This window comes from Delphinus delphis, unplaced genomic scaffold, assembly GCF_949987515.2.
Source record: "Delphinus delphis unplaced genomic scaffold, mDelDel1.2 scaffold_189, whole genome shotgun sequence".
NCBI lineage: Eukaryota > Metazoa > Chordata > Mammalia > Artiodactyla > Delphinidae > Delphinus > Delphinus delphis.
The window spans coordinates 220,263-245,762 of NW_027192810.1; the positions used below are offsets into that span (position 1 = coordinate 220,263).

Below are 25,500 nucleotides of genomic sequence, written 5' to 3' on the forward strand. Positions count from 1 at the left end.
CTCGCCTCCTACCTCTCACTTGAGAATTCCACCACAGGGCACAGCTCCTTCATTCTTCTCCCTCTGCTGTCTCCTGGGCAAGGCTTGTAGTGGAACCCCCCAAAGCCACGAAGGAGGAAAAAGACCTTCACATCCTCCTGGCTCCCTGGGTGGCCAATCTGGAGTTTCAAACACTCCCAAAGCCTGAAAACACACCTCATCCCCTAAGGATCCCAGGAAGGGGAGGACAAATACTGATTATGTGTGTGTGCTCATGTGCACGCATGTGTGAAGGTGTGTGTATCTGTGTGTGTTTGTGTGTGAACGTGTATGCACGTGTTTAGAGGAAATAACTCATTTAATAGCCCTTTTTACTAGTGAGGAAAGTGAGGAACAGAGATGAAGAAATTTTCCCAGGTTTACTTACCTAACCAGTGGCAGGGCTGAGATCCAAATCTGTCTTTGACTGGGTGGCTTAAACAACCGGAATTCAGGTCTCAAGGTTCTGGAGACTGGAACTGGGGCAGATTTTCTTCCTGGCTCACAGAGTCCTGGTCTCTCCTCCTCTTCTTATTAGGATGCTAATCCCATCATGGGGGTTCTGCCCTCTTGACCTCATCTAAACCTGAGTATGTCCCAAAGTCCCCACTAAATACCATCACATTTGAGGTTAGGACTTCAACGCAGGAATGGGGGTGGGGTGGGATGGGTTGGGGCATGAACATTCAGTCCATAACAGAATCCAGGGAGCCTGGCCCCAGAACTCACGCCCTCATCGTTGCTAGACTACACTAGAAAGTAGAGGGAAACTGAGGGAAGCAAAGACACTGAGAAGAAATAATATGCTTAGACAGTGAGTCTGAATGAAAGCAGGCACCCCCAAGGACCACACTAGGGGGATATCCTGTATTTCTCTACATACTCTCTGAGCAACTGGTACCTAAAAGAGAGACACAGAAATTTCCACCTTTATGTACCACCAGACTTACAATAATCACAATATGCTTCAGTTATTTGATAACCTTAGCCCAGATTGCTTTTCCTATAAAAATTTTGTTTGGTTCAATCAAGAACAAGCAACTCCACTAATTAATAATTTTCTTTAAAATATTTTTACTCAATTTACAGATGTGAAAAAAGATCCACAACTTCATTTCTCTAAGGAACAGAGTCAATAAGCAAACAAGGGAATTTGTATAAAATGACACTTAAAGCAAGAAACCAAATTTGCTAAATTTATATTGTGCTAAGTTTTAAAACTCCATATTGGTAGGAAAAAGTGTTATGTACTCCTGCCAGTTCTGTTTTTGCATATTATTAGATAACACAGGTCCTCACTCTGAAACAAGCTAACATGAACTCGGAGTCAGGGGGACAGATGCCCTTATTAAGGGGAAGTCACGGACACACTTGATCTATAAGCCTCAATTCCCTTCACTGCAACATGGAAATTTACCCCCTTCCTCTGGACCATTTTACACAACTATCAGTAATAATCGGGGGAGGGGGTGGGGGTAAAATTCAAACCAATACTGAGTGCGTCTCTTTGGATCCTGATAGAAAGGTTTCAGAATGTGTATCCTGCTTGTCAAGAGCAATTATCTTTCTAAGCACCTGCTGCCTTATGTAATTCCTTCCTATACAGTTATCAGGAAGAGGCTTCTCAGCTCTGAGCCCCTTTGAGCCAGTGACCGAAGAGCAAAAGATGAGCAACATGATGCGGTTCCAATGAGGGGTGAGAGACAGACAGACGTCACTGGAATTTCTGATTTAAATCTAAAACATGTTATTGTCCTTGTAAAGTATCCTTAACTACATTTATTTATTTATTATTATTATATATATATTTTTTTTTGCGGTACGTGGGCCTCTCACTGTTGTGGCCTCTCCCGTTGCGGAGCACAGGCTCCGGACGCGCAGGCTCAGCGGCCATGGCTCACGGGCCCAGCCGCTCCGCAGCAAGCGGTATCCGTCCGGACCAGGGCACAAACCCCTGTTCCCCACATCGGCAGGCGGACTCTCAACCACTGCACCACCAAGGAAACCCCTTAACTACATTTTTTTTTTAATTTTTTTAAAAAGTGCTTGAAAAGCAATTATTAGGCTTAGAGACCGAAAACAAAAACAACCATGGTTTCATTTACCTTATCAACTATATTTCTAACAGAATACTAGTTAGTTTTACTTAATTAACCCCTTTAATTTCAAGTCACATAATTTTGATAAATCGCATTTGAAAGGGATAGAAATTTCAACAAGGACACAATTTAGTATTCACTGCCCTCGGCTCACAATACCAGCAGGCTTTAAACAGGACAGACATTCAAAAGAGGGAAGAAACCTGGGCCTTATCAGCCTGGGGCGGCTACTCCTGGGTGGACAGTGACACTTGTTTCCACGGGTGGGGCCATCAAACACTTTCTTAGGTGCCCCTTGCTACTGTATCTGTAATCGATGTTGACATACGTGTACCAAGGGAATGTAACAGGGTACGTGAGCCACTTAAGGGTTCAGTACTTGGGGCACCTGCACCTCAGGGTGGTGGTGGTGCCCCTGTGGCCTATAAGAAGGCCACACTCCAGAGGCAGCTCCTGCAAGGTCCTCAGCCCTCCGATAGATGAGGCTTGCACGTTTGTACACGAATACGTGAAACTAAGGGTATACAAGGTCTCTGGATTAGCTGAAATCCCTTAGACATGCCCCAGCCACCTCCGTCCACAGGCTGAGCACGAGACACCCCGCAGAGTGAGTCTACAGCTGGGGTCCTTAAGGAGGCCACCCAAGGCTTTGTCCCGAAAAGCCCTGGTTGTGGCCCTGGCTCCGCTGGATTTCCAGCGTCTCCAGCATACCGAGGGCAAAAGATCGCTCCCTCTGTGATGGGTCTGTATCGGTGCAGAGCAAACCTTTCAGGCAAGATATTGGTGAGAGGACCTCCAACCACCGAAAGCTAGACAACCTCAGGGTTACAGTAACCCTACTGGCCAGGGTTTAATAAATATCTAAACAAGAGAGAATTAGATCAGAAACTGCTTCGTTTGATCTGGTGGCAGGGTCACCTTACTACTTGTGTGCCTGCAAAATGTCCCCTTAGCACTTGTTGTCCAGGCGGTATTATTAATGGCACCCCTTCCACTCTCAAAGGTATCCCAGTCTGGATGATGAGCCACGTGGACCTTCTACCCAGTAGTGAGACTGGAGATGGGGGGTCGGGGGGGGAAGCTGAGCCCTATGAAATTCAGAATTCTTTTACAGCTACTATGATCTACCAAAATGGACCTAAGAGTTGCGAAGACCACACTGACTCCTTATGGGTCAAAAGTTATACAGAAAATTCAATTTATTTTCACTAAACTACAAATCTGTAGATACTCTCATAATACCAATTTCTGGGAATAATACTAGATTATTTAAAGGAATCCTCCTGTTGAGAACAAATAAAAATGCTGGATAAAATATATTTGTAAAATATCTTAAAGTCTTCAAAGAGCTGATGAGATAGGAATTAGGATTCTAATCAAAAGGCAAGAGAAAGCCCTGAGAGAGGAGCTCGCTCAGAGCCTGTCTTTGCCCTGCTTGACCCAACAAATCTGAACTTCGTGCTGACAGTTTCTGGGGCCCGGGGCTAAATACAAAAGCTCAGGGCCCACCCAAAGTACAGATTCTAGACCCTCTTGACAATAAACTGGGACTCGAACGGCTACACACAGGGAAATCAACTCCTGCAGTGATGGACAGTTAGCCCTGCCTGACGGGGCCTCTGGAGGCTGATTTAAGGAGATCCTAAACGCAGATTTGCTCAGACCCCCAGCACAGACTAGGGCAAATCTCTGAAAAGTACCTTCATCCTAGAGTTTAAATTATTCTAAACCCTTGGAGTGGGAGTTTTCAGAAGTGCACACCATTTTCACCCTTCCCATCTAAAAATTGTTACAATATGCAGGATAATTTAGAGTTTACCAGGCACGTTCACAACTGCATCACAGCAGCTCAGGCCTCCATCATAAGCGCCACACACACACACACACATACGGTGACAAGAGGAGGATCAGACCTTTGGCACCTATGACCCAAACCTCCCATTCTAATTACTCCAATGCGGCACTTTACAATAGAAATATTACAAAGGAAACTCAGCTCTAAGCTTTCCTAGAGTTATCTGACAGGGAAGAAGACAGAGAAGAAAATCCCTGCAGTTTTTTACCATCTTACACATGCTTTGTTTTTGAGATGCCAGTGCTGGTTGTAGGAAAAGCACAGTCTTCAAGGAGCAGCATGTGCTGATGGGAGAGGAGGAGTAGTTAGTGAGGAGGGCTGAGGGCAGGTCAGTCTGTCCTATTAACAAGCTGCGCTATATACACTACCAAACGCAAAATAGATGGCTAGTGGGAAGCAGCCGCATAGCACAGGGATATCAGCTCGGTGCTTTGTGACCACCTAGAGGGGTGGGATAGGGAAGGTGGGAGGGAGACGCAAGAGGGAGGGGATATGGGGATATATGTATACATATAGCTGATTCACTTTGTTATAAAGCAGAAACTAACACACCATTGTAAAGCAATTATACTCCAATAAAGATGTTTAAAAAACAAAAACAAAAAAATTCTCAGTAAACTAGGTATTCAAAGAAAACTTAATTTAATAAAGACTCGGAAGACCACAATGAAAAAAATAAAATAAAATAAAACAAGCTGCGTGACATTGAGCAAAAGACACAACCACTGAAAGAGCTTAGTTTGCTCTTGTATAAGGTGACCCCGGAGGTCTGGTTACATCCTGTGGCCACTTTCACATCCAAACCAATTGATGTTTACACTTCCGTGGACTTCTCAGTGGAGGCACATCCTGACAGAAGTCAGTTCTACTATGGAGGCCACAAGTGATTTGCTCACGGACACCGCAATCTCGACAACACACAGCAGACTCGGGCTTCTGGCACCGAAAGGCGCACACACACACACACACACACACACACACACACACACACACACGTTAGTCGACTCCTTTGCTCAGAAGGTTCTCATTACTAACTCAACCCAGGCAATATCCGATTGAAGGAAAGGACCATAGCATTAATTTCAGATTTCATTCCATGGCTTGACTGGGCTACATCTGCCAGCTTTAGAAAAGCAAATGTTTCTTGTTGCCGGCCTTGGCGTCCTGTTCTATGACAACGACCCCCAATGCTTCCACTTGAGAAAGCCTCCTCACCACCAAAGCAGCTTAATAAAAATTTAAATTGTGATTGTGCTACTCACGGATTGACAGGGCAGGACAAGCTTGTGCTATTTATGAATTATTCCACACATTATTTTAAGCCTACCAAATAGAATCCACATTCACACGGGGGTAAGCTGGAAAGCCAGGTAAATGTTTTCATGATTTTTAAACCATATTTTGTTAACAGGTAAACATATTCCATTGGATAATTTAATCTGCTTTAAATCTATTCTAAGGCTCTGAACAGCTTAGGGGACATTTTGAATATAAATTTAATTCCTCTATTCACCTTTGGGCAATATCTTTCAGCACAAGTGTGATAGGACAATATAGCATAGGGATGCCTGTCAATAGTAAAGTATTAAAATACTGACATGAAAGCCATTTTAAAAATGGTAAAAATCACCCTATTTCCAAATATAGAAAATATTTTATAAGCCTGGTTAAAGATATAAATTAAAACAACACCATAAAGAATAACAAAATATCATGCTATTACTGCTTCCATGCGTCTGGATCACCAACAATAACATAAACAGGTAAGAATAACTTGAAATTATCTTTGATGCTTATTACAAAAATAATTCGGTCCCCGTATGTGGAGAGAAGCCTGGCGGTTACACGCTCGTCATCCCAAGGAACTGAAAAAAGAGGGGCCAGTTGTCCAGCCTAAAAAGTTACACATAATAAAGCTGCTTGAGTGATTCTTTCAGCATCTCACAGCCTCTCGGAACAGGAGGATGAAGAGAATACGTCCCATCACTTACTCAATGCTTTAAAGGCACTGAGACAAGTGGTCATGCAGCCTCTTCAACAGTTTTGAGTTTTCATTTAATCACTATACACGGTAATCCAGTCTACTCTTCCACGTCTCTAATCATAAGGACATTTTAAAAACAACAACAATCAAAACATGCTTTCATGTAACTCGTACACTGGTTTTAGCTGATCTATTAGAAAATCTTAGGTTTATTCCTCTTCTTTATGTTAGCTCAGCAAACATCTGAGATTCCCTCTCAGCGTATTTTCCTCTCCTGTGGACTATCCTCCCCAGGTATCGTCAGGGGCTGAGGCACGGCCCACATCTGGATCTCACCAGTGTTCACCAGTCCCTCTTTGGACATGGCACAGAGAAGTCAAATCAGGTACAGAGCACAGTGGGACTAGTATTTCTCATGAGTCAAAAATTAAATATTTGCTAATGCACACTAAACATGTCACATGAGAATCATGCTCTTAGCAAGATACAGAAATAACACAGAAGGCAAATTACTCGTAACCTTTCCAGAAACAATCATGGTAGAAAGTTTGGTAGCAGTTACAGGAAACATACTCATCTTAATCTACACAGAGAGTCTAAGTATGAAATAATTTTACCACTAAGCAGCACATCCTTTGGCCCAAATTTGAGTATTCAAAAGCTGAATTTTTATTTTTCACTTACCATGTTGTATATCTTTCATATCTAAGTGAAGGCTAGACATCAATATTCCAACTGCTTGTGACCTTTTGTTGCTTAGTAACTTGACAACCTGTTCAAGAAAGAAAGGAAAAGGGAGAAATGTTATTTGAACTCAGTGATAGGCTTAAGAGCATGTTATTTTTATCCTAAATGAAGAACAAATAACTTAGAACAGCTAAAGTACCAGAACTGATGTGAACAAGCTTTTGGGTTTTGCTTCTCCTGTCTTCAAAAGCCCTGCCTTTGCCCTGTTGTTCACCAGCAGCCTCAGCATCAGGTTCTTTACCTGCCTTGTAAGAGCCTGATCTGCCATCACTGAAATTTCTAACCATCTAGGAAGTTAGTTTGGTCTCTGTAAAATAACAGTTACACACCTGATCATTTGCAGCCTGAGATTTAAAAAGTGTTCTTTGTTTTTAAATGCAGAACCTTGAAACACTGGCCAATAAGTAAAGGGAAAAAATAAAAGTACGCAGAGAATCTGTTAGATCAGATTAGTTTGACCACAAAATAGAAAATGTGCTTTTATGAAGGTTTTTTAGAAAGCTCACTATTTTACTGGCATTTGCTCTCGTTTTGCATTTGGCCCACATTTTGGAAGGAACCTTCCAACTAATTAATTGTGATACAATCATCAAATCTAACGGGCTGTGTTAGCTCAATCTCAAATCCTTCCAGAGAGTCCGGAAGAGTCAATCCACACAACCCATGAGAAGTTTCCTAACACAGATGTAGGCAGGTTTAAATTATGTTTTCTAGACTATAACACATCACTGATAAATCCTGCTTATGACACTATTATCTCAGATAACTGATCTTACGTAGAGTAGCAATTTCTACTTACTCTCAGCATTTTGTTATAAATTTGCTTAGAAAAACACTGGAGGAAAAGAAAAATGTTAAGGTCAAATTCCAGAAGTGACAGCTGCCCTAAGTTGATCAATTAGGAAACTAATAAAATAATCATGCCCAGCTGTCAAACAAATCACAGTGTAAGATAATATTCTCAACAGGAATAAGAGCATTCTTGGTTCCCTATCAGGGAAACGGGTGGAGAAAAAGACAAATCCCTTCCAGGAGAACCAACCGCAAAAACCCCACAGTCATTTCTGAAAGCTTCCTGAGGAAAGGGACATTAACACCCTACAAGAAGCAGTGCCTCCTAATAGGAAAGACATAGAAACTGATTCTCAGTTTGCTCTTTAAACATTTTATTTAATTCAGCTTAGAACTTGAATTTGAATCCATTCATACCTAAACTATTTTTATCAATAACAATTTCCTCTTCCGAGCTGAAAATATAGAAACTTAATTTCAGAAAAGCAGAAGGCATGTATTCTGTTCTAAAAATGTTTCTAACTTCAAATAAATAGAATCTGGGTCTCATCTGTGCTACGCTGAAAAAACTGCTTTTCCTAAGGTTTCCTATCTCCCCCCACCCCACTCCCCGCCGGTTCCTAATTACAATGAGCACATCTGCATCCGTGTGTCGTCTGACCTTCCTGCTGTGCTGACATGTTTATTACACCCTTATAAAAATTCTGGTGAAAATTAATTTCTAACCCTCAATTAAAACTGGCGTCTGGAAGGCCTGCACAGGGAGCTCTCACGTCTACCACTGGGGGTCAATCACCCAAACGGGAAGAGAGGGTCCTCGCACCTCCAACGCGAAGGAGTCTCTACTTCCCCGGCAGGAGGAAGGGAGATGTTCTTACCGCCCAGCAACAAGCTCGGCCAATGGAAAAATGTCACAGCTCAGCCAATGAGAAACCTGAACTCCCACTTTCCTCCAATGAACTTTTATAGAGGAGAGCCCCGCCCACTGCCCCTTTTCTCTATAAAAGCTCCTGCCCTTTGTTCTCCGCATTTCCCTGTGGTCAAAAGCTTGAATTTATTTCCCCAATTACAATTCCCCTGGTTATTACCAAATAAACTCATGCTGCTGAGAAAACTGGCTATTTTATTTTTAAAGTTGACCCTCTGTACTCCAGGATTCCTGCCAGTCTGGCTCAGGCTTTTTTAAGGTGAACTATTCTGATTTCACATTAAATATTGGCATATCCCAGAGTTCTGCTCTCAGCTCCATATTCTCTTCAATGTATGACCTATATTTTCTCCTCCATCAACATGTATGCCTGCACTTATATAACTGTGTTCTTTTAACAGCATCTTAACCTCAGCAGTATCCTATTTTTCTAACAAATATCTCCACTTCAATTACCCACATAAACCTCCATCTGACATGTCTAATACCAAACTTGTCATCAAGCCCACCCCAAAAACCTACTCAGCTTCTCCTCTTTTATTCCATATGTTGAGATCATGCACCACGATTTTCAGTCCACCATCAAAGTTAGAAATCCAGAAATCATTCTAGATCCAACCCCCTCTCCTTCACCTGCATGTTCTGGTCTGACAAGTCCTGTCAGTTGTAAGTCTGCTCTATCCTTGAAATCTACCCCTTCCTCCCTAAATCTACTGTCAGCATTTACTTCTGTATTATAACTTGCAGAGATCAATGCAAAGGATCCTAACCAGACTTCCCAGTTCTAGTCCAGTGGTTCCCAAGGTGTATTTCCTGCAAGAGAGGGCACCATAATCACCTGGGAACTTATTAAAGATGCAAAATCTCTGTCAGAAAGCTGTTAGTTAGAAGATCTAGCCAAAGAAAGACTCAATCAGCATTTTAAAAAGCCTTCCAGGTGATTATAGAATAAACAACGATTCTCATGTCTTCCCATCCATTCTCCAGTATTATCTCTAAAAGTGCCGCTATTTGCATGTCACTCCCTTGCCTTTTAAACCTGAGAGGCTCATAAATAAGGGTAGGTCACATAGCCTCTTCACAGACTGTTTCACAGTTCATACCTGAAACTTGCTTTTCCTCTTATAATTGAAATGGACTTGACTACAAACTGTATGTTACATTTAAATGCCAAAGATTATAGACAGGAATAATAATTATTGATCACCTTCCAAAAAGCATACATACAGGAGAGAACACATGTCTAAAAGGATCAGTTCCTCCACAGTTCCCCAGAGTTATTCAACCTAATATAAAGAAACCACCATCATCACTTCTCTCTCTCTCTCTCTCTCTCTCTCTCTCCCCCCCCCCCTTTAATACACTGAATAACAAGAACTTGAAGCTATCAAACTATAACATTTTAAGAATCCAGTGACCATATATATAATGGAGATGAAGGAGTTGACTCTTACAAAATGATCTTAAAATGCTTAGATGAAAAGCAGAAAATACAGATTTAGCAAATTTGAATATTCCAGAAGGCAATCTACAGATTCAGTGCAATCCGTGTCAAAATGCTACAGTCATTTTTCACAGAAATAGAATAAATAAGGCTAAATCTGCATGGAAACACAAAAGATTCCAAATAGCCAAAAACATCTTTAGAAAGAACAAAGCTGGAGGTATCACACTCCTTGATTTCAAGCTACACAACAAAGCTACCATAATCAAAACAGTATTGTACTGGAATAAAAAAACAGACACACAGATCCACAGAACAGAATAGAGAATCCAAAGATAAACCTGAGTTTATATGGTCAAATTCATCTACAACAAAGGAGGCAAAAATATACAGTGGAGAAAAGACAGTCTCTTCAATAAATGATGTTGGGAAAACTGAACAGCTACATGTAAAAGAATCAAAGTGGATTACTTTCTCACACCACATTCAAAAATAAACTCAAATGGATAAAGACATAAATATAAGACTGGAAACCATAAAACTATAAGAAAACACAGGCAATATGCTCTTTGACATCAGTCTTAGCAATAGTTTTTTGAATATGTCACCTCAGGTAAGAAAAGCAAAAGCAAAACTAAACAAATGGGACTACGTCAAACTAAAAACCTTTTTCACAGTGAAGGAAACTAAGAACAACAACAACAAAAGGCAGCCTAATTGAATGGATGAAGATACATCCAAACAATGTATCTGATAAGGAGTTAATATCCAAAATATACAAAGAACTCATACAACTCAACAATAAAAAACAAAAAACAAGGGACTTCCCTGGTGGCGCAGTGGTTAAGAATCCATCTGCCAATGCTGGAGACATAGGTTCAAGCCCTGGTCTGGGAAGATCCCACATGCCATGGAGCACTAAGGCCATGCACCACAACAACTGAGCCTGAGCTTTAGAGTCCACAAGCCACAACTACTGAGCCCATGAGCCACAACTACTGAAGCTTGCACACCTACAGCCCATGCTCCACAACAAAAGAAGCCACGGCAATGAGAAGCCCGCACACCACAATGAAGAGTAGAGAGCTGCCTCAACTAGAGAAAGCCCATGTGCAGCAACAAAAACCCAACACAGCCAAAAATACATAAATAAATAAATTTATTTAAAAACAAAACAAAACAAACAAAAAAACACCAACCAAACAACCTGATTAAAACATGGGCAAAAGACCAGAATAGACATTTTTCCAAAGAAGACATACAGATGGCCCCGAGACACATGAAAAATGCTCAACATCACTAATCATTAGGGAAATGCAAATCAAAACCATAATAAGATAACATCTCACACCTGTCAGAATGGCTATAAAGTCTGCTGTTATTTACTGTCAGTTTCTCCCTTTTTGTCTGTTAATATTTTCTTCATGTATTTACATGGACCTACGTTGGGTGCATATACACTTACAATTGTTGTAACTTCTTGGATTGATCCCTTGATCACTATTTAATGTCATTCTTTATCTATTGTTACAGTCTTCATTTTAGTCTATTTTGTCTGGTATAAGTATTAGTACCCCAGCTTTCTTTTCATTTCCATTTGTACAGAATACTTGTTACTCCCCTCACTTTCAGGCTGTGTGTGTCTTTAGATCTGAAATGAGTCTCTTGTAGGTAACATATATATGGGCCCAGTTTGTGTATCCACTCAGCCAATCTATGTCTTTTGATTGGAGCACTTAGTCCATGTACATTTAAAGTAATTATTGATAGATATGTACTTATTGCCATTTTGTTAATTGTTTTTTTAATTAATTTTCATTGGACTATAGTTGCTTTACAATGTTGTATTAGTTTCTACTATACAGCAAAGTGAATCAGCTACACATATACATATACCCCCTCTTTTTTGGATTTCCTTCCCATTTACGTCACCACAGAGTATTGAGTAGAGTTCCCAGTGCTATACAGTAGGTTCTCATTACTTATCTATTTCATACATAGTAGTGTATATGTCAATCCCAATCTCCCTTATTAATTGTTTTTATAATTCTTTTTTGTTCCTTTCTTTCTTTGTTCACTTCCCTTGTGATGTGATAACTATCTTATGTTTGGATACCTTTCTCATTTTTTGTGTGTTATCTAGTATAGATTTTTGGGTTGTGGTAACCATGAGGTTTATATACAACAATAACAATTTTTCTCTCTCTCTCTGTATATATTATATATATAAAATATATACACATATATATGTGTATATGTGTGTGTTTATTTTATTTTTTAATTTGTTTTTATTGAAGTATAGTTGCTATTCAATATTATATAAGTTACAGGTGTACAATACAGTGATTCCCAATTTTTAAAGGTTATGCTCCATTTGTAGTCACTATAAAATATTGGCTATATTCCCCATGTTGTACAATATATCCTTGTAGCTTATTTCATACCTATAGTTTGTACCTCTTATTCCCTTACCCCTTTATTGACCCTCTCCCCTTCCCTCTGCCCACTGGTAATCATTAGTATGTTCTCTATATCTGTGAGTCTGCTTCTTTTTTATTATATTCACTAGTTTCTTGTGTTTCTTAGATTCCACATAAAAGTGATATCATACAGTATTTGTCTTTCCCTGTCTGATTCATTTCACCTAGCATAATGCCCTCCAAGTCCATTCATGTTGCTGCAAATGGCATTATTTCATTCTTTTTTATGGCTGAGTAGTATTCCATTTTATATATATATATATATATATATAATATATAATATATATATTATATATATATATAATATATATATATATATATATACACACACACACACAGAGAGAGAGAGAGAGAGACATCTAGAAATGTGACACATATATATATGTCACATCTTCTTTATCCATTCATCTGTTGATGGGCACTTAGGTTGCTTCCATATCCTAGCTATTGCAAACAATGCTGCTATGAACACTGCAGAGCATGTATCTTTTCAAATTAGCATATTTGGGTTTCTTTGGACATATACCCAGGAGTGGAACTGCTTGGTCATATGGTAGTTCCATTTTTAGTTTTTTTGAGAAGCCTCCATATTGTTTTCCACAGTGGCTGCACCAGTTTACATTCCCACCAACAGTGTACAAGGGTTCTCTTTTCTCTACATCCTCGCCAACATTTGTTATTTGTGTTCCTTTTGATGATAACCATTCTGACAGGTGTGAGATGATATCTCACTGTGGATTTGATTTGCATTACTCTGATAATTAACCATGTTGAGCATTTTAATCTACCTGTTGGCCTTATTTGGAAAAATATCTATTCAGGTCTTCTGACCATTCTTTAATCAGGTTGTTTTTTTAATGTTGAGCTGTATGAGCTATTTATATACATTGGATATTAATCCCTTATGGGTCATATCATTTGCAAATATTTTCTCCCATTCAGTACGTTCTCTTTTCGTTTGGTTGATGGTTTCTTTTGCTGTACAAAAGGTTTTAAGTTTAATTAGGTCCCACCTGTTTATGTTTGCTTATATTTCCTTTGCTTTGGGAGACAGATCCAAAAACAATATTGCTAAGGCCAATGTGCAAGAGTGTTCTGCCTATGTTTTCCTCTAGTTTTAGAATATCAATCTTACATTTAGGTCTTTATCCATTTTGAGCTTATTTTTGTCTATGGTGTTAGAGAATGTTCTAATTTCATTCTTTTCCATGTAGTTGTCCAGTTTTCCAGCACCACTTATTGAAGAGACTGCCTTATCACCACTGGGTATTCTTAACTCCTTTGTGGTAGATTAATTGACCGTAAGTACATGGGTTTCTTACTGGGCTTTCTATCCTGTTCAATTTATCCAAGTGTCTGTTTCTGTGCCAATACCATACTGTTTTGATTACTGTAGCTTTTTAGTTATACGTGATTATTTTAAATTTCTGATCTCTTAATTCAAATATCTTTTAGCAATCCTGCATTTTTACTTCCCCCACCAAGTTTACTGTTTGTTTTTTTTTTAAGTTTACTGTTTTTGACATCATATTTTACATGTTTCTGTAACTACTTATTGTGGATGCAGATGATTTTACTATTTCTGTCTTTTAACCTCTCTACTAATTTTGATCTATTACCTTTAATGTATATTTGCCTTCATCAATGAGATTTTCCTTTTTGCAATTTTCGTATTTCTAGTTGTGGCCTTTCTAGAAAAGTCCCTTTAGCATTTCTTGTAAAGCTGGTTTGGTGGTGCTGAACTGTCTTAGCTTTCGTTTGTCTGCAGAACTCTTTATATCTCCTTTGAATCTGAATGATGGACTTCCCTGGTACCATATTCTTGGTTGTAGGTTTTTTTCCTCACACTGCTTTAAATATATCATGCCACTTCCTCTGGCCTGCCGTTTCGGCTAAAAGTCAGGTGATAGCCTCATGGGAGTCCCCCTGTATGAACTAGTTGCTTTTCCCTTGCTGCTTTTAATATTCTATATTTTAATTTTTGCCATTTTAATTACAATGTGTAGACATCTTTGGGTTGATCTTATTTGGGACTCTCTGTGTTTCCTGGACCTGGATGTCACCTTTCTTTCACAGGTTAGGGAACTTTTCAGCCAATAGGTTTTCAAATAACTTCTCTGTCCCTTTATTCCTCTCTACTCCTCCTGGGGCCCCTATAAAGTGAGAATCAGGATGCTTGATGTTGTTCCAGAAGTCTCTCAAACTCTCATTTTACAAGTTTTTTTTCTTTTTTCTATTCTGTTTGAGCAATTTCCACTATTTGGTATCCCGGTTTGCTGATTCATTCCTCTGTATCATCTAAGTTACTATGGATTCCTTCCAGTGTATTTTAAATTGCAGTTATTTTATTCTTCAGCTCTTTGGTTAGTTATACTTTCTAACTCTTTCCTAGAAACTTCTAACTTCTTACAGGGTTCATCCATTCTTCTCCCAAGTTCTTTGATCATCTTTACCTTCATTATCTTGAAGAGAGGTTGATTATCTCCACCCGACTTAGTCCTTCTTCTGGGGTTACATCTTGTTCCTTCATTGGAAACATGTTCCTCTGTCACCTCATTTTTCCTAATTCTCTTTTCATTTCTATATATTTGGTGGTTGGTTACATTTCCCGATGTTGGAGAAGTGGACTTAAGCAGGAAACATACTCCCCTAAATGCTCCAGGGGTGCCCCCTCAGTGGGTCATGTGGGTGCTTTTGTTGTGGGGGACTGACTGCTGTGGGGGCACTGGTAGGTGAAGTTGCACCCTGGCCCATTTGGTTGCCAGGCCCTGCCTAGTGTGGAGGCTGCACCTGCTGTTGATCAGGGCCGGGCCCAGGCATGGCTTGCTGCAGGGCCCAGGGAGTCCTGGTCCTAGTGCTGGCCCAGTGGTTGGCAGGGGAGATACTGGGGTGGATGGCTGTGGGCTAGAGGTTTCCGGGAGCCAGTGTTAGCCTGCTTGTGAGTGAGTTTGGGGCCTGGTGTGGAAGGTGGGGTGGAGGGAGCTTCCAAGGCCTGGTTCTGGTCCACTGATGTGTGGGGGCAGTTCCTGATGCAGTTGGCTGCAGTGTCCAGGGTTTCTTGGAGCTGGTGTCAGCCCACTGATGGGTGGGACCAAGGCCCAGGGCATCTTGGGGCTGGTGCAGACCCTCTAGTGGGCAGAGCCAAGAACCAGGCTCTCTGGCTGTGGGGCCCGGTGATTCTAGAGCTCGTGTCAGCCATCTGCTGTGAAGGACCAGGGTCCAAGGGGTCCCAGGGAAAGTGCTGGCCCACTGGTGGGTAGAACTGTGTCCCAGGATCTCTCTCTGCAGGATTCTGGGGGTTCCATAGCTTCTGTCAGCCAGTTGGTGGGTGGAGCTGGGTCTTGGGGTCTTGAATTCCAGACCCAGGGATCTGGTGTCGGCCCACTGATGGGCATGTCTGGGTCCTGACAGCTAGCTGGAGGGCCCTGGGTGTCCTAGCGCTAATGCTGGCCCACTGGTGGGTGGGGCTGATTCACGCCCCCTCTGTTGGTCAAGGCCAGGTCCTGGGCAACAAGGGGATGAGGGAGCTGAGGGCAGGCAGCCTGCTGGTGGATGGGTCTGTGTCTCTGATCAGTTGGCTGCTTAGCCGGGGCATGCCAGGACTGGTGCTGACCATTGGATGGGGGGGCCAGGTCCCAGCACTAATAGGCTAGAGGGAGGACTCCAAAATGGCGCCTACCAGCTCCAGTGTCCACACGGAGAAAGAGCTCCTGAAAGGCCTGTCCTTGTCCCCAGGGTGAGCCCCAGCTACCTCAGCCTGTCTGGAGACTCTCCACCATCAGCAAGAGGGTCTGTCCCAGGCTCCTTTCAACCTCCTGACTCTGCCCTTTAAGGACAAATTGTCTTTTCCCACAGTCCTCTGGGACTCCCTAAAGCAAGGCTTGCTGGCCTTCAAAGCCAAATATTCTCGGGGCTCATCTTCCCAGTGCAGGACCCCCGGGCTGGGAGCCTGAAGTGGGGCTGAGAGCCCTCGCTCCTTGAGGAGAACCTCCGCAACTGTGATTATCCTCCTGTTTGAGGTTCACCTGCCCACGGGCATGGGTCTTCACTAAACCTCATATCTGCCCCTCCTACCCCTTTTGTTGTGGCTCCTTCTTTATGCCTTTAGTTGTAGACGATCTCTTCTGCTGGTCCTCAGGTTGTTCTCATAGACAGTTGATCTATAAATAGTTGTAATTTTGAGGTCCTCATGGGAAGAGGTGAGGTCAGGTCTTCTTACTGCATCATCTCAGCCATTCCAAGTCGATTTTAATTTTTTTCTTTTCCTTTAATGTTTTCTCTAAGAGATGATGGATGTTTGCTAAACTTATTGTGGTAATCATTTCTTGATGTATATGAGTCAAATTATTATGCTGTGCACTTTAAACTTATAAAGTACCGTATGTCAATTACAGCTCAATAAAACTGGAAGAAAAAATTTATTTGAAATCCACAAAATTTGGACATATAACCAGAAAAAAGGGATTACTTTAAATCTCTCCAAATTCATATCAGAGTCAGTTAATATTCTTAATGAAGTTTTTATCTTAGACATCCCTTTGACGAAGGACTCTGTAGGAATTATGAACATGGAATCTGTAAAATAAAGCATTATTTCTCAAGCTTCAACATGCACATAAATTACGTGGGATCTTTTTAAAATGCAGACTCTGCTCTTCAGCAAGTGGAGTTGGGAAAGCTGGACAGCCGCATGTAAATCAATGAAGTTAGAACACTCCCTCACATCATACACAAAAATAAACTCAAAATGGCTTAAAGACTTAAATATAAGTCACGATACCTTAAAACTCCTAGAAGAGAGCATAGGCAAAACATTCTCTGACATAAATCAACAATTGTTTTCTAAGGTCAGTCTTCCAAGGCAATAGAAATGAAAGTAAACATAAATAAATGGGAACTAATCAAACTTACAAGCTTTTGCACAGAAAAGGAAACCATAAACAAAAGGAAAAAACAACCTACACACTGAGAGAAAATATTTGCAAATGATGTGACCGACAAGGGTTTAATTTCCAAAATATACAAACAGCTCATACAACTCAATAACATAAATAAATAAATAACCCAATCGAAAAATGGGCAGAAGACCTAAATAGACATTTCTCCAAAGACATACAGATGGCCAACAGGCACATGAAAAGATGCTCAACATTGCTAATTATTAGAGAAATGCAAATCAAAACTATGAGGTACCACCTCACACCAGTCAGAATGGCCATCATTAAAAAGTCTGCAAATAACAAATGCTGGAGAGGATGTGGAGAAAAGGAAACCCTGCTACCCTGTTGATGGGAATGTAAGTTGTGCAGCCACTGTGGAAAACAGTATGGATGTTCCTTAAAAAACTAAAAATAGAGTTTCCATATGACCCTGCAATCCCACTCCTGGGAATACACCCAGAGAAAACCATAATTCTAAAAGACACACGCACCCCAAGGTCATTGTAGCACTATTTACAACAGCTAAGACATGGAAGCAACCTAAATGTCCATCGACAGATGAATGGATAAAGAAGGTGTGGTACATATATACAATGGAATATTACTTAGCCATAAAAAGGAATGAAATAATGCCGTTTGCAGCAACATACATATAACTAGAGATTATCATACTAAGTGAAATTATGTCAGGCAGAGAAAGACAAATATCATATGATACTGTTCATATGCAGAATCTACAAAACTGATACAAATGAACTTATTTACACACCAGAAACAGAGTCACAGACTTAGAGAATGAATTTATCGTTACCAGTGGGGAAGGGTTGGGGGAGGGATAGACTGGGAGGCTGGGATTAGCAGATGCAAACTATTGTATACAGGATGGATAAACAACAAGATTCTACTGTATAGCATAGGGAACTATACTCAATATCCTGCCATAAACCATAATGGAAAAGAATATGAAAAAGAATGTATATATATGTATAACTGAATGACTTTGCTGTACAGCAGAAATTAACATGACATTGTAAATCAACTATACTTCAATAAAATAAATTAAAAAAAATAAAAATGCAGACTTGTTCCTAGGTCTGGGTGGGGCTGAGGTTCTCCCAAGTTCCCAGGTGATGCCAGTGCTTCCAGCCCATGGACCACAAGGGCCTAAGGCTCTCCTGTTTGCTTTTTATGCTTTCTGGAAAAGCTGCTCCAACATCCTAAAATCTCAGTTTCTTTACCTAAAAAAATACCAACAGCATCAACTTCAAAAACCTGTAGGGAGACGCAAGAGGGTAGAGATATGGGAACATATGTATATGTATAGCTGATTCACTTTGTTATAAAGCAGAAACTAACACACCATTGTAAAGCAATTATACTCCAATAAAGATGTAAAAAAAAAAAAAAAAAACCCGTAGGGGCTTCCCTGGTGGTGCAGTGGTTGAGAGTCCGCCTGCCGATGCAGGGGACACGGGTTCATGCCCTGGTCCAGGAGGATCCCACATGCCGCGGAGCGGCTGGGCCCATGAGCCATGGCCGCTGAGCCTGCGCGTCCAGAGCCTGTGCTCCGCAGCAAGAGAGGCCACAACAGAGAGAGGGCCACGTACCAGAAAAAAAAAAAAAAAGCTGTAGCAGATATTCAACATGATAATGCATGTGAAACTTAGCAATGTCCTAGCAAATAGTTATAACTATAGAAGTTAAATATTTAAGAAGGCATTTTAAATGTTTTGTCGTAAATAAAACATGTGGCTTTTTTTCTTTACTGAATTTAATTCCACAAGATAATTAATATTATCTTTCTTTCCTCCCATGTAATTTCTTTAAAAAAAAAAAAATCAGACCCCAATTAGCTTTGAGTAGTTTTCCAATAACTGTAAATGATTTCTCCATTTAAATTTGCTTTCCTGGCATTCTACATGATGAATGATACATCTGTCCAGACCAGGAACAATCTTAGGCCTTGAGACAGAGTAAAACCAAAGTGTTCATATATGTGATCACAGACAAGACTTTCAGGACCCTAACACAGTTAATATAATTAGGCTGCATAACTTGAAATGTGTTTAAAATTAACATTAACTAATTTTTGGTCTGAACAATTAATGCATCAAGGAGGTATCTTTGGCCTAGCTCCACTGTCTATACATTCCTTTATTTCTTCATGTAATTTATAACTGAGCCAGTACTGGGAACTCACGATAGAAGTACGGTTATAGAAGCATCTAGGACAATGGGAATCTATTCATAAATATTTTTGTAGATCTTTCAATATTAATTTATTTTCTCTGTTATCTTGAACACTTTTTACCTGGCTGAATGTGCATGGAGACTTTTTTAAATTTTATTTATTTATTTTGGCTGTGCTGGATCTTTGTTGAGGCACATGGGCTCTTTGTTGCAGCAGGCAGGCTTCTCTAGTTGTGGTGAGCAGTTAGTTGCAGTATGTGGGATCTTAGTTCCCCAACCAGGGACTGAACCCGGGCCCCCTGCATTGGGAGCATGGAGTCTTAACCACTGGACCACCAGGGAACTCCCTGCCTAGAAATTTTTTTAATCTTATTCATTTTTTAAAATTTTTATTGTGTATAGTTGATTTACAATTTTGTGTTAGTTTCAGGTGTTTAGCAAAGTTGTTCAGTTATACATATACACATATCTATTCTTTTTCAGATACTTTTCCCATATAGGTTATTACAGAACATTGAATAGAGTTCCCTGTGCTATACAGTAGGTACTTTTCGGTTATCTATTTTATATATATTAGTGTGTATATGTTATTCCCAACCTCCTAATGTATCTCTCCTCCCACCTTTCCCTTTTGGTAACCATACATTTGTTTTCGATATCTGTGAGTCTCTTTCTGTTTTGTAAATAAGTTCATTTGTATGTTTTTTTTTTTAAATTAGATTCCACAGAAAAAAAGCACCCTCCTGGCTACGTGGGTCCTGTGGGCATAGGAGGGAGGCTGGGGGAGAAGAGGAGAGGCAGGTGGGAGAGGCCATCCAGGACCCGAGGAGCAGCAGAGGAGCAGAGGGTGACTGCCCTGCCAACTCTGGCACATTAAGCCTGCTGTGCTCCTAGGTGGGGTCTCCCACCCTGTGAGACCAGAGGCACGCCCGGGCCCCTTCAGTTCCATTGAGCCTAAGCCCCACTCACCACCCGCCCCCAAGGGCTTTTTCCAACCCTGTGAGTCCTAAGCATAGGCCTCACCCACCACCCAAACCCTGCCCCTGCTTAGGCTCGCCCTCCACATCCAAGGCCTTTTCCACCCTTTTTTTTTCTTTCTTTCTTCTCCTCTTTTTTTACTATTTTGATTCTGTTTTACATTCCAGTTGTTGTTTCATCTATATTTTTATTTTTACATTCTTTCTAACATATCTGTTAGTTTCCTAGTCTAATTTGATTTTTTACTCTTCATTACTGTTCTCTTTATTTTTGGTTACCCTGCACGGCTTGTGGGGTCTTGGTTCATGAGCAGGGTGTTGGGCTGAAGCTCCTGCAGTGGGAGCTCCAAGTCTGAGCCACTAGACTAACAGAGAACCTCAGACCCCAGGGAATATTCATTGGAGTGAGGTGTCACAGAGGTCCTCATCTCCGCACCAAGACCCAGCTCTACCCAACAGCCTACAAACTCCAGCGTTGGAAGCCTCAGGCCAAACAACCAGTAAAACCGAAACATAATCCCACTCATTAAAAAAAAAAAAAATAAGATGGCAAAAAAATATGTCACAGATGAAGGAGTAAGGTAAAAACCTACAAGACCAAACAAATAAAGAGGAAATAGGCAATCTACCTGAAAAAGAATTCATAGTAATGATAGTAAAGATGATCCAGAATCTTGGAAATAGAATGGAGGCACGGATTGAGAAAATACAAGAAATATTTAACAGAGATCTAGAAGAACTAAAAAACAAACAAACAGAGATGAACAAAACACAAACTGAAATGAACAATACACTAGAAGGAATCAAAAACAGAATAACTGAGGCAGAAGAATGAATAAGTGAGCTGGAAGACAAAATGGTGGAAATAACTGCTGAGGAGCAGAACAAAGAGAAAAGAATGAAAAGAATTGAAGACAGTCTCAGAGACCTCTGGGACAACACTAAACACAACAACATTCAAAAAATAGGGGTCCCAGAAGAAGAAGAGAAAAAGAAAGGGTCTGAGAAAATATTTGAAGAGATTATAGTGGAAAACTTCCCTAACATGGGAAAGGAAATAGTAGTCACCCAAGTCCAAGAAGCACTGAGTATCCCATACAGGATAAACCCTAGGAGAAACACACCAAGACACATATTAAGCAAAGTTACAAAAATTAAATTCAAAGAAAAAATATTAAAAGCAGCAAGGGAAAAACAAAAATAACGTACAAAGGAATCCCCATAAGGATACCTGCTGATTTTTAAGCAGAAACTCTACAGGCCAGCAGGGAGTGGCAGGATATACTTAAAGCGATGAAAGAGAAAAACCTACAACAAGATTACTCTACCCAGCAAGGATCTCATTCAGATTCAACAGAGAAATCAAAAGTTTTTCACACAAGTAAAAGCTAAGACAATTCAGCACCACCAAACCAGCTTCACAACAAATGCTAAAGAAACTTCTCTAGGTGGGAAACAAAAGAGAAGAAAAAGACCCACTAAAACAAACACAAAACAATTAAGGAAACGGTAATAGGACTATGCATACCAATAATAACCTTGAATGTAAATGGATTAAATGCCCCAACCAAAAGACACAGACTGGCTGAATGGATACAAAAACAAGACCCATATATACGCTGTCTACAAGAGACCCACTTCAGACCTAGGGACACATACAGACTGAAAGTGAAGGGATGGAAAAAGATATTCCATGCAAATGGAAATCAAAAGAAAGCTGGAGTAGCAATACTCATATCATATAAAATAGACCTAAAATAAAGACTGTCACAAGAAACAAGGAAGGACACAACATAATGATCAATGGATCAATCCAAGAAGATATAACAATTATAAATGTTTATGCACCCAACATAGGAGCACCTCAATACATAAGGCAAATGCTAAAAGCCATGAAAGGGGAAATCGACAGCAACACAATAATATTAGGGGACCTTAACACCCCACTTACACCAATGGACAGGTCATCCAAACAGAACATAAATAAGAAAACACAAGCTTTAAATGACACAATTGATCAGATAGATTTAATTGATATTTATAGAACATTCCACCCAAAAGTGGCAGAATACACTTTCTTCTCAAGTGCACATGGAATATTCTCCAGGACAGATCACATCTTGGGTCACAAATCAAGCCTTGGAAAATTTAAGAAAACTGAAATCATATCAAGCGTCTTTTCTGACCACAACACTATGAGATGAGAAGTCAATTACAGGAAAAAAATCTGTAAAAAAAACACAAATACATGGAGGCTAAACAGGGCACTACTAAATAACCAAAAGAGCATTGAAAAGATCAAAGAAGAAATTTTAAAATACATAGAAACAAATGACAAAGAAAACACAATGATCCAAAACCTATGGGATGAAGCAAAAGCAGTTCTAAGAGGGAAGTTTATAGCAATTCAATCTCACTTCAAGAAATAAGAAAAATCTCAAACAAACAATCTAAGCCTACATGCACCTAAAGCAACTAGAGAAAGAAGAACAAGGAAAACCCAGTCAGTAGACGGAAAGAAATCATAAATATCAGAGCAGAAATAAATGAAATAGAAACGAAGGAAACAATAACAAAGATCAATAAAACTAAAAGCTGGTTCTTTGAGAAGATAAACAAAGTTGATAAACCTTTAACCAGATTCATCAAGAAAAAAAGGGAGAGGATACAAATCAATAAAATTAGAATGAGAAATCACAACTAACACTGCAGAAACACAAAGGATTATAAGAGACTACTACAAACAACTATATGCCAATAAAATGGACAACCATGAAGAAATGGAAAAATTCTTGGAAGGGTACAATTTTCCAAGACTGAACAGGGAAGAATTAGAAAATATAAACAGACCTATCACAAATAATGAAATTGAAACTGTAATTAAAAATCTTCCAACAAACAAAAGTCCAGGACCAGATGGATCCACAGGCGAATTCTATGAAACATTTACAGAAGAGCTAACACCCATCTTTCCCAAATTCTTCCAAAAAATTGTAGAGAGAGGAACACTCCCAAATTCATTCTATGAAGCCACAATCACCCTAATATCGAAACTAGAAAAATATATCACAAAAATAGAAAATTGTAAACTAATATCACAGATGAACATAGATGCAAAAATCCTGAACAAAATACTAGCAAACAGCATCCAACAGCATACTGAAAGGATCATACACCATGATAAAGTGGGATTTATACCAGGTATGCAAGGATTCTTCAATATACGCATATCAATCAATGTGATACACCATATTAACAAATTAAGGAATAAAAACCATATGATCATCTCAATAGATGCAGAAAAAGCAAAATTCAGCACCCATTTATGACAAAAACTCTCCAGAAAATGGGCATAGAGGGAACCTTCATCAACATAATAAAGGTGACATATGACAAACCACAGCAAACATCATATTCAATGGTGAAAAACTGAAAGCATTCCCACTAAGATCAGGAACAACACAAGGATGTCCACTCTCGCCACTCTTATTCAACATAGTTTTGGAGGTCCTAGCCACAGCAATCAGAGAAGAAAAAGAAATAAAAGGAATTTGCATAATTGGAATTCTTATAATTTGTATAATCTGTATACAATTTGTAAAATTGGAAAAGGAGTAAAGCTGTCACTGTTTGCAGATGGCATGATACTATACATAGAAAATCCTAAAGATGGCACCAGAAAACTACTAGAACTAATCAATGAATTTGGTGAGGTTGCAGGATACAAAATTAACGCACAGAATCCTCTGGCATTCCTATACACTAACAACAAAAATCAGAAAGAGTAATTAAGGAAACACTCCCATATACCATCACAACAAAAATAATAAAATATCTAGGAACAAACCTACCTAAGGAGGTGTAAGACTTGTAATCAGAAAACAATAAAACACTGATGAAAGAAATCAAAGATGACATAAACAGATGGAGAAATATACCATATCCTTGGATTGGTAGAATTAATATTGTGAAAATGACTATACTACCCAAAGCAATTTACAGATTCAGTGCAAACCCTATTAAACTACCAATGGCATTCTTTTTTTTAAATTTTACTTATTTATATTTTTTGGCTGCATCAGGTCTTAGTTGCAGCATGTGAGCTTCTCTCTAGCTGCGGTGCACGGGCTTAATTGCCCTGAGGCATGTGGGACCTTAGTTCCCCGACCGGGGATCAAACCCGTGTCCCCTGCATTGGAAGGTGGATTCTTAACCACTGGACTGCCAGGGAAGTCCCCCAATGGCATTCTTCACAGAATTAGAACAAAAATATTTTACAATTTGTATGGAAACACAAAAGACCCTGAACAGCCAGAGCAGTCTTGAGAAAGAAAAACAGAGCTGGAGGAATCAGGCATCCTGACTTCAGACTACACTACAAAGCTACTGTAATCAAGACAGTATGGTACCAGCACAAACACAGAAATATAGATCAATGGTACAGCATAGAAAGCCCAGAGATAGACCCATGCACATATAGTCACCTAATTTATGACAAAGGAGGCAAGAACAGACAATGAGAAAAGACAGCCTCTTCAATAAGTGGTGCTGGGAAAACTGGACAGCTACATGTAAAAGAATGAAATCGGAACACTATTTAACACCATACACAAAAATAAGCTCCAAATGGATTAAAGACCTAAATGTGAGACCAGACAGTATAAAACTCTTAGAGGAAAACATAGGAAAAACACTCTTTGATGTAAACCACAGCAAAATATTTTTTGACCCACTTCCCAGAGTAATTAAAATAAAAACAAAAATAAACAAATGGGACCTAATTAAACTTAAAAGCTTTTGCACAGCAAAGGAAACCATAAACAAGATGAAAAGACAACTCTCAGAATGGGAGAAAATATCTGCAAATGAAACAACGGACAAAGGATTAATCTCCAAAATATACAAACAGTTCATGGAGCTCAATAGCAAAAAAACAACCTGATTAAAACATGGGCAGAAGACCTAAATAGACATTTCACCAAAGAAGATATACAGATGGCCAAGAGGCACATGAAAAGATACTCAGCGTCACTAATTATTAGAGAA

At 39.8% G+C, this 25,500-nt stretch overlaps 1 protein-coding gene across 1 annotated transcript in view; it reads right to left on the bottom strand.

Moving 5' to 3' along the window:
• Nucleotides 1-25,500, bottom strand: part of LOC132419366 (formin-2-like) — a 312,831-nt gene that overhangs the window by 128,700 nt on the left and 158,631 nt on the right. Inside the window, exon 7 of the mRNA XM_060003288.1 lies at nt 6,641-6,728. Coding sequence (XP_059859271.1) covers nt 6,641-6,728 — 88 coding nt within the window. The remainder of the gene's footprint in view (nt 1-6,640; nt 6,729-25,500) is intronic.